At 38.6% G+C, this 15,766-nt stretch overlaps 1 protein-coding gene across 1 annotated transcript in view; it reads left to right on the top strand.

The window, feature by feature from the left end:
- Window positions 1-10,944: 10,944 nt before the first annotated feature.
- The window catches only part of LOC141429886 (homeobox protein MOX-2-like), a 9,360-nt gene continuing 4,538 nt past the window's right edge, over window positions 10,945-15,766 (top strand). The window contains exons 1-2 of the mRNA XM_074090445.1: window positions 10,945-11,584; window positions 14,969-15,114. Of these exons, the coding sequence (XP_073946546.1) occupies window positions 11,338-11,584; window positions 14,969-15,114 (393 nt within the window). The 5' untranslated portion in view covers window positions 10,945-11,337. The remainder of the gene's footprint in view (window positions 11,585-14,968; window positions 15,115-15,766) is intronic.

The following is a 15,766-nucleotide window of genomic DNA, read 5'->3' as shown; positions in this document are numbered from 1 at the left end:
GGAAGCGACAAGACAGGTACAAAAGTGGTCATTTATTTATGACGTTGACTGTACCAGACTACCAACTACCAGCAGAATTCAGTCTTTACTTTTATATAATAAAACAAACTTACTTACTTACTTTTATATAAAATAGAAAAATCTCTTTTGTAATAAAAGCAGTCAATGTCAATGAGTGAGTAAAAATCCTACAAATGTATTGCCGTCACTCTTGCACATGAAAATGATCGAACGAACGCCTTTATAATTATTAATTAGTAAAGGTAAAGGACAACAGCCTTTGATGTTGCGTAAATACTTTTATGGATCTTTGGCCTTATGTAGGAGATGCTAAAATAGATCACATTATATTTGTTCGCCTTGACAAAGATTTTCTATATGATAAACGTAAAAATATGAAGTAATTAAAATGGCTTAATTCACTTCATTCAGCAACGGTTTTGCGTTCCGCCTTTCAATAGTGGTAATAAAAGAAAAATTATATTTTAAATTAATAAACTAATGAGTCACTAGTAATGTCATTATTGGAATAAAGGCTTGTATAAATAAAATACGCGGGGCTGATTCTTGAAATTCGTAAAATTGCATACCACCATTACAAAGTAGAAAGGTAGTGCTATAACTACCTTGGTACAGTTTAAAGTTTAATTTTCGACCACATGTCAAAATTTAAACCGTAGGTAATTTCTTACTAATCTACTCTTATTCAGTACAATTTTATCTCGTTGTCAAAAGGTATTTCGACAAACTTTATTTCAAAATCAGCCCCTATGAATATTCTGAGATAGGTAGATATCGATTTTTGTTGACATGATTACATTACGAGACACTGTTTTGCGCGCATCTATTTTATCCTTCAGTTTACTCACGTGAATTATTTATGTTTGGTCTCTGATGGAACTTTTAATTAAATTAATGCCTAGTAAGTGAATTTTAAACAGATTATTTATCTATTCAATGTGTGTCACTTATAAATTCAGTTTCCATACATATCTGAAAAATCACTTAATACAATTCTATTATTAGTCAATGATTTTGTACCTTTGTAATAATTATAAAACGCTACGATATCGCTTTAGTATTATAATATAAACACTACCACCGCGCAAGAAATATTGACATTAGAAGCATATAAGTTTAAGATACAAATATAGGTAAGAAAATTTTTCTTGTATGTAGCAGTGCATATAATTCGTATGGTCTCAAGTGATTTTACCCGGCTGGCCGAAGGAGGGTTATTCAAATATAGAATCAGGTATCATTTTTGTCTATGTATACGGATTCGTTATAGGTAGAGTCATTCACGATAACGCTTGCTGTGGTTCTTAATGTCATTAATGTCTAATTTTGTCAAAATCATGCGTCTTCGTGGACGGCACTAGGTATACCTACTACTACATGCAAAAGGGACCTTTCTCAATTTTTTTACCTAAACTTAATGCATGTATATGGATACGGTTGGCAGGTTTAGGACAAATAACATTGACATATATGTCATATATATATTGTCGTATATACTCTATTTAAACCAAGATACTAAAATGAAGTTTCATGTGTTACCTGTTTTACATCTCATAAATAGTGATGTACCACAATCGGTAATCACCGAAAAGTTTCGGTAAGTGCCTATGTTATACCTATAAAATGTTAAGATATGAACGGATCTGTGACGTACTAACACACGTAGCGTAGGGCACTTAAGACATTCTAAAAAAAGTCTAACGAAAATGCCACCGTTTAGGAGATATTTCGACTTTTTGTAGATGTTGATGTTTAAATTTCATTTGGTTCTAAGCAAGTTTTGCCTAAAAGCTCAATGCTTGGAAAGTAGAATATTGGATGCTTTATTTGTTTCCATAAAATATTATGTTTTACCGATTATTTTGCAGTAATGTCGAAAACCGAAATCAGAGAGCAGCACTATTCATATTATGCTGGTCACATTATTTTTACATTTGACATTTCATACTGTCACTTTATTATCTTGGTTTAATAAATAGAGTAGGTATAGGTATTGAATATGTGTCAAATATCTTGCGCGGTTTGAATTAAATATAATAAACTACCCGAGTATTTTAAAGCTGCTTTTGTGATGCTGATTTTCTATTGATCTCGAATTGTTTAATATTAAATTTTATTTTAAATAAACTGTTTTATGAATTACCGTAGTTTTTTTTTCGAATTTAACAAAATGAGGGAAAAAAATAAGTGATTTTTTCAATATATTGCTATTTGAAAGTGAAAAATGCGTTATAATTATTATTATCACCTAATTTCAAGTTCATAGGCCACGGAAAGTAAATAAATACTTCGGAACAAAATTTAAAAAAAAAAATTAGCTTTGGGGGCTGGTAGCTTTTCATTCCTACGCTTTCCAATATTTTTAATATGTATACTTACTTACTAAAAATGCAGCCTTTATTGACACACAGTTCTCTAAACAATGATACTTACCCCACTCGTCGGAGTAGCTTAAAAAATGTTTTCACACCCCCTTTTAGCTGTATGGGAGCCCTTTGAAATATTCAAGAATATTTTTTAATAATTATACAATACCTACTGTGCAAATTTGAAGCCCGTTACTTCAACTGTTTGGCTATAAAACCTGTGTGACTGACAGACGGACACGTGAGGGACAGCAAAAGGGTTCCGTTTAGACCCTTTGGATACGGAACCCTAAACATAATAGTATTTATATGAAGCGTCGGCTGACCAAACATCAGCCATATAACATAAATGAAATGGTCCCGAAACGCGCGGTCTCGAATAATGAAGTGCGCGATGAGCGAGCGACGTTTAATCGCGCCTGCGGGGCTCATCAGCGCGCGCGCAGGTTTGGGTGACAGGGCTGACACACATAAAAAGCCATTGTAGCTTATTGGCTTGACCTATCTATGTCCTCATAAGCAGTAGATCGTTAGCTTAAACTCGGCACTTCTGTGTCTTTCGGAATCGATGTGCGACAATTTTTTTATCGTGAGGAAACATGCGCATGTTGCAGCACTCTATACATTTTCCAATCCGACCTGGGGTAGGTACTAGGGTACTGCAGCCTAAGCCCTTGCAATCTGAGAGCAGGCCCAGTGCCCAGTATTAAGACAAGCATGCGATAAAAACGGTGCGCATACGATGCGTCACTGCGATTTCGTACTGTCACTGTTTTTTAAACAGCGGCTCCTTTAACTGATAGTGCCTACCTACGGAATGAGTGTTTGTGGCTGGCTAGTTGACGCTACTAACCTGGTCTGTTTAACCTTTCCGACGCCAACGACTCATATATACGCACCGCAGGTTCCACGCCAAGGACTTATATATACGCCCATTAGGTACCTACTTCAATGCAAAAGCAACGCTCGCTCAATTGTGTTAAGGTTCAATTTTAGGCATTGCAATATAGAAGCCTGGCGTATAGGTGATGTCTTGACGTAGCGGCAAAAAGGTTAACAACTTTGACAGATGAGTCACGTTTCGGAAAATGAGCCAATTGCAAGCAAGACAGGGGGCTCCTACGAAATTCTAAAATTGAAGTTCGTATCGTACCGTCTCACACTCGTATTAAATACCTAATATAAGCGTCAGCGAGACGGCAAGATACAAAGTTCGAATTTTGGACTTCGCAGTGTAGGGCCTGAAGCGCTACTACGAAACTCGAAGTTCGTGTCGTGCGGTCCCTCTGACACTTATACTGTTTAATACGAGAGCGAGAGGGACGGTACGAGTACGATACGAACTTCGAGTTTCGTAGTAGCTAGCCCTGCTGCTGTTAACGTCAAACTGATATCACGATATTAACGCAATCTATCGATATTCCAACTGTAAGAAAACCTTTATTTTTCTCTGCACGCGGCAAGATTCTTTACATTCCTTTGCCGTTTGCAGAACTCCATCTTTTCTTTTTATTTGGCTTGAGTGGCAACCCTATTAATAAAATAATGTGAACCGGGATTGTTTCTGAGTTGTATCACCGCGTTATGAGGTCAGTGCTGATTTCGGCGCTCTCAATGAAATTAAAACTAATGTTGAATAGTAGACCATGATTCATTTTATAACTAACATTGTCTTTACCTACTAATATTATAAATGACCTCTTCACGCTGAACCGATACAGCTGAAATTTGGTATCGTACGGACTTAGTTTTAGACCACCCATGACAAGGATTTATAGCATAGTTTTGTCCCGGAAATCTGTTCCCGCGACAAGTCCTGGGTACAGCTAGTGGCCGTTTTATATAATTCGAAATTAGTGAAAGTTTCGGCACTTGGTGGGTGTGCCAGCAGCAGCCACGACCAGCGACCACGAGGCAGACCCAGAAGGAGATGGCGGGACGATTTGGATGTAGGTATAAGCAAAGACTACCACATAGCGTCAGACCGGGAGTTTTTGCCCAGTATGGGATACCATACTACAAGTACCACAACAGACTGTTTAAAACTAATTCACCTTTGTAATGTACGTCAAATTATTTTTGTTTCTTGATTTTAAAACATCAGTACATAAAGTTTTTCATAATTTATCAAGAGCGTGTCGTACACGCCCAGGATAGGGTTCCGTAGCCATTACGAAAAAAACAAATAAATATTTTTCTAAGGATTTCGTATTATGTAGGTACTGAATCTTCCGAGTTTAGGTATTTTTTATGCCTTAGGCTGCTATTTATTTACTCTTAAACTACTAATAATTCTCAAGCAATCTTAGCCGCTATAATTTTCCTTGTCAATTTGATATATTTACTACGGTTCTGAATTTTTTCAAATTTTTCCACCCAACAATTTAGATTTTAGAGGGGGGGGGGAGGACACTCGATTTCAATGAAAATTTGCACTTTAAAGTTGAATATTTCGCAAACAGATCACTGAATAGAAAAATGGTCTTGCAAACCCCAATGGTTTTAAAAGACCTATCCAACGATACCCCACAATATAGGGTTAGTCGTGAAAAAAAAATCACCCCCACTTTACGTCTATGGGAGGTACCATAAATAGTTTTTTTTTACTTTTCTTTCTTTCTTTTCTTTATATTCATGTCAAATTACAGCTTTCTAGTACTAACAGTCTCTGAGCTTACCCGCGGACAGACAGACGGACTGACAGACGGACAGACATGGCGAAACAATAAGGGTCCCTAGTTAACTACCGAACCCTAAAAAGGAGTGACGTGAGCCTTTTGCATTTTATCGAAGTTAATTATGAAACTCGTTTATTAAAACAGAAAATATAGATTCTTGTTTCATAATTAAGTAAGTACCTAAGTAATTACAACGCAGCGAAAAGTACCTAATTTTTGTTTTGTAGCCAACTTATAATGTACCCACAAAAAAAACCTTTTTCGAAATTGATGAGACGGACCAACGAAAGGAAATTATTGCTAGTTAGTACTGAAAAAATACTAATAAAGTTATGGAACGGTTTATGGTCAGAACAATGAATTAAAAATTAGTTCATCTCTATTTAGGTAAGTATGATGATAAGTTGCTGAAGTATTATAGAAAAGGCTCAATATTTTTACAGATAACTTGTATAGCGTAGCAAAACTTTCTTTTAGGCGGTAATTCACCCGTCACCACGCAATAAAAGCGAGACAAAGATAAAATAAAAACAAAAGCTACAAAATACGAACGGCGCGTCGCAGCTGCCACAACAAGCGCACGCGCTGCCTGACTAAACTGAAAAGTTTTTGTTAAAAAAATATGTACTTTATCATTTTTAATTTTTTAATACTTAAGGTTATTGCTGCCTGTACTTTTTACATTGCCATTGAACACATCGATACCTCCCGTTCTAGTTTCAAGTCAATCCAACCAAGGAAGTGAATGAGGTTCGAATTGACTTAAACAATCGATCATACATTGCAAGTTTAATAATAGTTCGTACAGTAAAGTAAAAAAGCCATGGTGGCCTAGTGGTTTGACCTGTCGCCTCTCAAGCAGAGGGTGGTTCAAACCCCGGCTCGTACCTCTGAGTTTTTCAAAATTCATGTGCGGAATTACATTTTAAATTTACCCGAGCTTTGCGGTGAAGGAGAACATCGTGAGGAAACCTGCACAACCTGCGAAGCAATTTAATGGTGCGTGTGAAGTTCCCAATACGCACTGGGCCCGCGTGGGAACTATGGCCCAAGCCCTCTTGTTCTGAGAGGAGACCTGTGCTCAGCAGTGGGATGTATATAGGCTGGGATGAACAGTAAAGTATATGTATTACTAGAGTTTACCCTCGGCTTCGCACGCTTAACTCGTCGAACGCCCTGCGCGCCACAGTGGCGCGTATCTTAGTAGGTAGGTACTAGTCGTGATTAGTCAATTTTTGTTACTAGTTACGATCACCCTTTACCATAGGGTAGGGTACTAGTCCAAAATTACCCAAAAAAGTTGTTGGTCGCGCGACGGGTAAACTATTCGATCTGGTAGACACAATTGGAATTCCGGGAAGTGAGTGGGAATATCGGGATAATAAAGTAGCCTATGTGTTATTCCAGACGCCCATCTATCGACATACCAAATTTCATCTAAATGCGTCCAGCCGTTTTAGCGTAAAGGAGTAATAAACATATACACACCCACACACACACACACACACACACACACACTTTCGCATTTATAATAGAAGTATGATATGCGAGAGTGGGCAGCAGCGCTCTCTATTGCCACCTAAGAACTCCGGACTCCAGCTCTGCAGTGTGGAAGGCAAAGGGAAATGGCAAACACTATTTGTACTAAATATTGAGTATTTTCCGATGAAAAAGACAATGGCCGAATTCGTATGGGCACTGTCCCCTGCCCTCCCACAAACAAACGAAACATGTCTCATTTGATAGATCTTGTAACCTGATGATTTTTTACAAGACGAGGATCGCCCTATGTATGGGGTTTTACTTTTAGTTTCACCTATTATTTCTAGTAACATAGTGTTTCTGTAACCTTCTACCTGCAACTTTCAATGAATTGAGTAAAAATCCTCGTCATAGTAAAAAAATCACCAGCAGTTCTACTACGAAACTCGAAACTCAAAGTTCGTGTCGTGCGGTCCCTCTGACTTTCGAACTTCGGAGTAGGCCCTCAGGTTGCCAAGATCTATTAAATGAGACATGTTTCGTTTATGTAGGTCAGGGTTTCTCAAAGTGGGGTACGCGAACCCCTAGGGGTTTGCTATTCGACGGTAGTTTACGTGATGGTGGCTGCAAGACTGGCAAGATGATTAAGATTGGTTTTTGGAGTCTTTTAGTATTTTTTATTTCAACTCCAAATTTGTTTGTTATTTGTTGTTGTTTGTTTCAGTTTGTATTTTCGTTGGCAAGACGATTCTTACCTATATTTATTACCTTTTATTGAAATAAATAATATACATTATATAATCATGATGATTGAAATAAACTTAGTTTCTCCAACAGCCAGTTTTGTTACTTTCTTTGGGGGTAGGGGTTTGCTGTCGTCTAGAAACTTTATCAGAGGTACGTGGGTGGAGCCATAAGTTTGAGAAACCCTGATTTAGGTGGTGGGACATTCCTTCCCATGGTCCTTTCCCTACCGATCCTCAACGACTAGCAAATGTTAAGTGTATGGGTAAAAGCTCACAAAATAAACAGTGTTTTTGTGAGCATTCTAGCCAGCGTTCTAGCGAGAATTCTAGCGAAACGAACTTAAATTCGCTTAGAGCTGTTTTCATCGCTACATAAAACCAACCATCACAAAAAACCTTCGTCCAACGAATCACCCTCTTTAAAGACAACTCGTAACATTGATTTAGATGTGAAAGCATAATTACCGTGTCAACAGCGGGTTCTGGTTAGCAGCCCGAGCCCTAGGGACCGCGCTCCCGTTCCCACGCCGCCCAAGGAGAGCTTTATGGCTGTTGTTATTAGGAAGCACTAGATAAATGAGGAGCTGAGGACGGCAAAGAGAGACAAAAGCGGCTACCCTCTTATAAAATTATTTTAGTTAGTTACATTTAACAAAAAATATATGGCTCTGTCCGCTGGAGGATAATGTTGCCAGTGTCTAGTGGGCTTGCCGTTGTACGGTAAAAAAAATAGAATAATTAAAAAATATAAGAGAACGACGAAAGCGCGAATTTAAAAATATATTGAATTTGGGATTGACAATTAACAGTGGCCGATTCATTTCAATGTTCAATAAGTATTTCAATAAAGGCTGGACCGATTTTTATCAAACATAGCTAACTCGCATTCACGTAAAACGAACCGAAAATCAAGTTGAAAGATTTTGTATCTAGATATACTCGTATTTACTTAGATATCTACATGTCATTGGGGTACATAGTTACGAAGATAGTAACAAGAGCGTGTTAATAGGTAGTATTAGGTATTTTAGTTCATTGGACCCTCTCGTAAAGTAACGCCTAAATCAATCAATTATTTAGACCTTCAACCTAGAACTACGTGCGATAAGATAGTCCAGAGGTTTTTTTTTTATATAAGAGGGGGCAAACGTATTTGGGCGTTTTCAGAAAAAGTTGTTGAAATTACTTTTTTTATATATTTGAATGAAATTTCGTTTTCCTACTCAGAATGGAGCACTTTCGGTTGTAATAGGAGAAAAAAAGTGTCCCAAGATTTTTTATTCCATTACGTATTGGCGTTGTCTCTAGCGGTAACAAAAAATCGTACTTCCGACAAGATATTTTACGGTTTAATAGCTTAAACTTACGTAGGATGGCATGTATTCATGTACACCATCAATTAAATTACAGAAAAAACATGTTTACTTACAAAAATCTGCAATTGTTTGAAAAAAGTCGCGGACAGATTAGTGTCGGTAAAAAAGTTGATTGGCCCTTTTGTGGCGGTATCGGTAGTGTAGGTAATGGATAACACAAAATTATACGAAAAACCGGGGACACTTTTTTTCCTATTACAATCGAAAGTGCTCCTGATTCTGAGCAGGAAAACGAAATTTCATCCAAATGTAAAAAAAAAACTTTTTCTGAAAACGCCCATTTGCCTAATCTAGATTTTGTCTCTTTGTAAATTTATTATACCCACTAATTTGTGGTCAATAAAGATTTTTTACGTTGAAGTGGCAACGGGCAGGCCATAGCACGGAGAACAATGGCTGTTTGGGCTAAAAAGTTCTCGAATGGATCCTGCGGTACGACAAGCGTAGCGATAGGTGGGGCCACATGCAGTCGCTCGACGCTCGTTTCCAACGTCAAAGCTGGTCACGTGACATTTAGCGATAAAGCTAAAAATGTTGAGCTTTATCGCTGGAAAAAAACCTCATCAATTTTCGGCAAAAACAGTATTAAGTATTTATTTTTTTCATACACTCCAATTTCTTTTATTTGTACCACTGCCACGACTGCTACTAAATGAGATTAAGAAATCAGCTTCCAAGACCAAGACCATTCCTGCAAGAAGCCATCTTGTCGTTGCTGCTCGACGCGGCGACTTGACGCTACTTTTTTGAGTCGCGGGAAATTCAAAATCACCTACAAAATGGGGTCACCGACCAGATTTGTCGCTGCAAACGAGCGACAAGCGACTGTATGTGGGGGCACCCTATTACGTCCACTAACGAGATGGATGGACCCCACTACCATGAGTTTACAGTGACCGTACTCGATAGCGACGGCGTAAATTATTTGTATGGAGATTTGTACAGCGCCTCTACAAATAAATTACGCCGTCGCTGTCGAGTAGTCACTGTAAACCACCACCAGGCCACCAGATGACCAGATGGTCTAGTGGTTAGAGAACCTGACTACGAAGCTTGAGGTCCCGGGTTCGATTCCCGTGTCGGGGCAGATATTTGTATGAAAAATACGAATGTTTGTTCTCGGGTCTTGGGTGTTTAATATGTATTTAAGTATGTATCTATCTATATAATTATATTTATCCGTTGCTTAGTACCCATAACACAAGCTTTGCTAAGCTTACTTTGGGGTCTAGGTCAATTGGTGTGAATTGTCCCATGATATTTATTTATTTTATTTAAGCTCATGGTAGTGGTACAGGTGAATGCCGCTGAGTAAACTAAAGGTCTATGGAGGAGGGCTATGTCCAACAGTGTGTCTACGCCAGATATGATGATGAAAGGTTATATATATTTGTATTGTTACCTTACCTCTTGTTTTGTATCTGCTCTACATCCCGCCAAGTGCAACACCAACCAATCAATCGCAAGGAAGTTTGATAAGATCTCCGAACGCCATCTTTGCTCTCGCCGCCTGGTTACACGCACTGGCTGCAGCTAACGATGCTGGCAACATCCGTGGGTATTTATCTAGGCCATAATGCGCCCGGAAGTGGCCCGGGAGCACAATCTTATTCATCATTTACTGTCTCTATCTTTATTTATTAATTAAACGGTCTAGAATGTGATTAGAAAGATAGCGGTAATTAGAAAAGTTGAAAAACACCTTTGTTCGTTTCAATTTTCAATATCTCAAAAAAGGCTGGATCGATTTTGATGAAACGTAGCTAAGAAACACCACAAAAAATTAGCTCATAAACTTAAAAAACCGCATCGATATTGGTCCATTTGAGAGCTACGATGCCACAGACAGACAGACAGATAGAAAGAAAGAAAGAGAGATTTATTTTGGTTCCATAAGTATCACCACCTTACAGTAATAATACTAAAATTAGCACTAAAACTAAGTTACTTGGTAACACAAATATTGGTGATATTGGCGACAAACTTATAACACCCCTCTTGTTACGTCGGGGGTAAAAGGGCTTTGACTAACAAATATCAATTCTAACAACTTAACTAATCATCAACACTACTCTATAAAGCATTACACCAAAAACAAGTGTCCCAGGCCCCGCCCATCGCCCCGCCCTATGCGCAAGCGACGTTCAAAAGAGATTCTATCCGCAGAAGTGCGCCGCGTGGACGTGCTTTCAGGACTTAGAAAAGTTTTGGTGTTTACCGTTCGGTTGGTGATGTTGGTTTAGTTTAAAAAAAAATTTGAAAGTTCAGAAATTTGTGATAAAGGTGTGTAAAAGTTTTTTTTACATAATTTACGGTCGTTTGTTCAGGGAAATTATTATTAACCCTAACCTAACTCATTCTAAGACCTAAGGTTTTCCGACAATATTATCAGAATACATGATCTGGAGAAAAATATACCAAACGATCATTCGATCAAACGAAACAAAATATTCAATGACAGGAATAAAGGGCACCGATTAAAGTTTAAGTATCTAAATTATTTTAGAAATCGGAATTTCGGTGGCAATATAAAAACTGTACAGCATTCAGAAAACTATACAATACTTATGAAATAAACTAAAAAAACAGTGTAATAACTATAGGACATCCACGGCAAGATAGAAACTTCAAGGGCGTCCACAACTTATTTTAAATATTTCCATAAACAATGGAATATATCAGATCCAACTTCTTAATAGAAGACGACATAGAAAAATATGAAAACCAGAATTACGAACAAGCCCACATGGATGGAGCTTTTCAAGAATTATCTTACCAGCAAGAGTGCCCTTACATACCGATGTACTACGAAAGGAGGGAGGAAGAGGGGGTGAACTGGCAGTGGGGATGGGGGGAGCAAATTACGGTAAAGGAGGAGTCTGATGCAGGGATGACCGCGGCGCTTTGTGAAGAAGGTGAGCTGATTTATACCTAAGTAGTATTTATATACCTTAGGTTTTAGTGCTAGTTCTAGTCTTAGTTTTAGGTGGTACTTTTGGAGCCAAAATAAACCTTTCTTTCTTTCTTATATGTGATTATATACTTATCTAAGAAAATATTCACCGCCAGCTCGTTTTTAAACGGTTGAAATGAAATGAAAACAATTAAGTAAATGAAATCGTTTACTTATTGCATGACCATGATCACAGGTATATACATAAGATATTAGTGTTTTGGTGTGTCATTTCCATGGTGTACAATATTTAAAAATTGAAAATATATGCAACTAGTTATATACCTATTACAAAATTAAATAAAACAAAATTAAAAAATAAATCAATCAAATTAAATGAAATAGAACACGTCATTAAATAAAGTTACAAACAAAATAAATGAAACAAAATCAATTAAATTACATTAGATATAGTCAAAAGTAAAAAATCAAACTCAACAAAAAAAAGATTTTTCAAATACGCTCACTATGTCAAATTACAAAACTATCATGTACCTATTTAATAACCATAAATGACATTCCAGATTATTCATATTCCAGATATTCTTTAACTGTTTTTTGTTTGGGTCAAATCTTGCAAGTTTATTTTGATCCACTTACAGTAGTACCTAGTAGTCGGCTTGACTAGAAATTTGATATACGCATATGTAAGTTCGATGACAAAGCAAGTACAGTCAACAAAAAGTACAGCAGGTAGCAAAAAAGCAGGAATCAAGGTAAACGTACGAGTGCTCGTCGCTGTCCCAATAGTTGGCATCTTTAATCTTATGTCATCAGCAATAAAGATGACAGCAGGGTGTCGTCTATTGGGCATTGGCGTGTCGAGTTCTCGGACGTTTACCTTACATTTATTTCCTAGTAACGGGCACGAAGGCGCGGGATAAAACTACATACTATTACGATTAATCTCTTAACTTGATTTTTACTCTTTTATGTAGTATTTTATTTACCTTATTTACATCGTCGTATCTTTCTATTCTTTGAGTCATTTGTGTCTATACGATCAATCACGGAAACGGATTTAGAGCAGATAGCATTATGATTTCGATGAAATTTGCTATATAATGTGTTTCCGCAAGAAATATAAAAAAAATTAAGAAACGAAAGTTTCAATCCCCATACAAAATTTAGAGAAGTTTCCGAAATTCAGCGCTGGGGTGTTTATTATTAACGCTTCAGCATTATGCTGAGCCAGTGTCCGATCCGATTCACAACCGCAATGACACATACTTATTTCCTACGTGTTGTCTATTTCAACTTAATACTATATTGTTGTATCTTGTGTTGTGAATAAATGTATTTTCTTTCTTTCTTTAAATTTTCCTATATGAAAAATTCCGCAATTTTGGAAAGTTTCCTTTGGCACATCAGTAATTGCGTTACGTTTCTGTCACTCGCGACCACAATCAAATAAAAGTTTTCACATACAAAAACTGTCATTCGATGTGATCGCGAGTGTCAGAATCGTTTACACAATATGCCCTCTGGTCACCATCCACGTCGTGGACAACCTATATACGCTGCACTTGCCTTCGAGAACTTTTGAACCTCAACGGCCATCTGTTCTCCATGTTATATGGCCGGCCGCCCATTGCCACTTCAACGACCGATGAATCATTTACACGCGATAAATACATAAGTAAGTATCAAAATAAAATCTATGTTCACCTCTTCTGGTGAACATAGATTTTTATTTACTGCCAAGCTAATAAAACCTTTCCAATTTTATTTCTTCCACTGTTTACCCCAGCTGTTACCGATCGCCGTAGCTCGCAGCGAACCTCTTGTAAACAATCTCTTGCGCCGGCGCCTACGCTGTTTACTCGTGTTTACTAGCGTCCTGTGCAGGTGTGGTTTATGATAGGATACCTACCTATAACTGAGCTATTTTATTCAAATAGTTAACTTCGTTAGTCACTGACCCGTTGCAAAAAAGTTATTTTTGCGGTGTCATTTACTAGGTTCGTTTAACTAACTTGTGGAGGTCGGATTGACTGAAATTTGATTAGGACACACGCACACAACATACATAGGTACATACATGAAATCACGCCACTTTCCCAACATCCTTCCACTTGCTACGATTCTGGCATACCTCAAACTTACACAAGCTACAATTTGGTCAATGATAAAAAAACGCGTTGATATTTAAAACCATTTTAAACTTACTCTAACACTTTCCCTGTCCGGGTGTCCCCAATGTGGGATCATGAAACTTTTGTTCAAGAGTCCGTGCTTCCACTATGGGTTCACAACTTCAAACTGTCCCCAAAGCACACTTGGACGTGTGACTATCAAAGCATTTTGTTTGGGAGCAAGAAACGTGTTAAGCTGAGTCTCCACTGAGTCAGCCGCCGCGCGCAACATCCATTTTCGGTGAGATTTTGAGGAATCGAACAAAATCATTCGTCAACAATGTAAATACAGGGCGTCCCACGGCTATGCCACATGGAGGGAAAATACCTTAAATATTGTACATGGAACGTTTTACTGAAAGAAGACATTATTTTAATTTAAAAAACAATTTAAACTGCATTCATAGATTTTTAAATAATTACATGGTTGAACCGGGAATTGAACCCGCTACACGAGAAAAAAAAATACCCTGTAGCTTTATCATACTGATCGCAGGGCTTCATCATAAGGATTATTTTTTGCTAAATAACATAGTGTCAGAAATAAAAGGAAGACTATGAATTTTAACATTTTTAATACAAAATTAATCAATTTAACAAATGCTCAAGATGAGTTCCATGCTGTTGAATACAAAGTCGCACTCTTTTGATTATTTCACTCCCTGCCGATTTTTTGATCTTGTTGTGGTGGATATTTAGAATAATACGTCTAAGTTCTGTTTGTAGCTCGTGGACACTTTCATACTGGTTCTTGTAAACTACATTTTTTACATAACCCCATAAAAAAAATCTAACGGGGTCAGACCTGGGGATCTCGGCGGCCATCTTATTTGTCCCGAATTCATGGTTTTCCTTGTATTTCTGACACTGTGTTATTTAGCAAAAAATAATCCTTATAATGAAGCCTTTCGACCGGTATGATAAAGCTATAGGATATTTTTTTCTTGTGTAGCGGGTTCGATTCCCGGTTCAACCATGTAATTATTTAAAAATCTATGAATGCAGTTTAAATTGTTTTTTAAATTAAAATAATGTTTTCTTTCAGTAAAATATTCCATGTACAATATTTAAGGTACTTTCCCTCCATGTGGCATAGCCGTGGGACGCCCTGCATACTTACTGAAATACGTCATGCGTTCGCCTCGCGCAGCAGCTCGCCCAGTCCAGTGAGGTCTCCACTTTAGGGTTTTAAACGTGTTGGTTTGCCGCAGAGCTGCGTTCCCCGAGCCGTAAGGAGCGCACGGCGTTTACGAAGGCGCAAGTGCGCAGTCTGGAGGCCGAGTTCACACGCGCCAACTACCTCACGCGCCTGCGCCGGTACGAGATCGCAGTCGCGCTGCACCTCACTGAACGGCAGGTAGAGCTGTTCACATTACTACCTCCGTGCCTTCGCGGTGTGAAATCGCCATCGCGCTGCCCCTCACTGAACGGCAGGTAGAGCTGTTCACATTACTACCTCCGTGCCTTCGCGGTGTGAAATCGCCGTCGCGCTGCACCTCACTGAACGGCAGGTAGAGCTGTTCACATTACTACCTCCGTGCCTTCGCGGTGTGAAATCGCCGTCGCGCTGCACCTCACTGAACGGCAGGTAGAGCTGTTCACATTACTACCTCCGTGCCTTCGCGGTGTGAAATCGCCGTCGCGCTGCATCTCACTGAACGGCAGGTAGAGCTGTTCACATTACTACCTCCGTGCCTTCGCGGTGTGAAATCGCCATCGCGCTGCCCCTCACTGAACGGCAGGTAGAGCTGTTCACATTACTACCTCCGTGCCTTTGCGGTGTGAAATCGCCGTCGCGCTGCACTCCACTGAACGGCAGGTAGAGCTGTTCACATTACTACCTCCGTGCCTTCGCGGTGTGAAGTCGCCGTCGCGCTGCACCTCACTGAATGGCAGGTAGAGTTGTTCACACTACTACCCCGCGAGTTAACTACCTCTGTGTCTTCGTCGGTACGAAATCGGGGTTGTGCCTATATACCTTACTTAACGCAGTTGCTTCAATGCGACAA

The sequence above is a fragment of the Choristoneura fumiferana genome, chromosome 7 (genome assembly GCF_025370935.1).
Source record: "Choristoneura fumiferana chromosome 7, NRCan_CFum_1, whole genome shotgun sequence".
NCBI classification, from domain to species: Eukaryota; Metazoa; Arthropoda; class Insecta; order Lepidoptera; family Tortricidae; genus Choristoneura; species Choristoneura fumiferana.
This window is presented reverse-complemented; position numbering and strand designations above follow the sequence as displayed.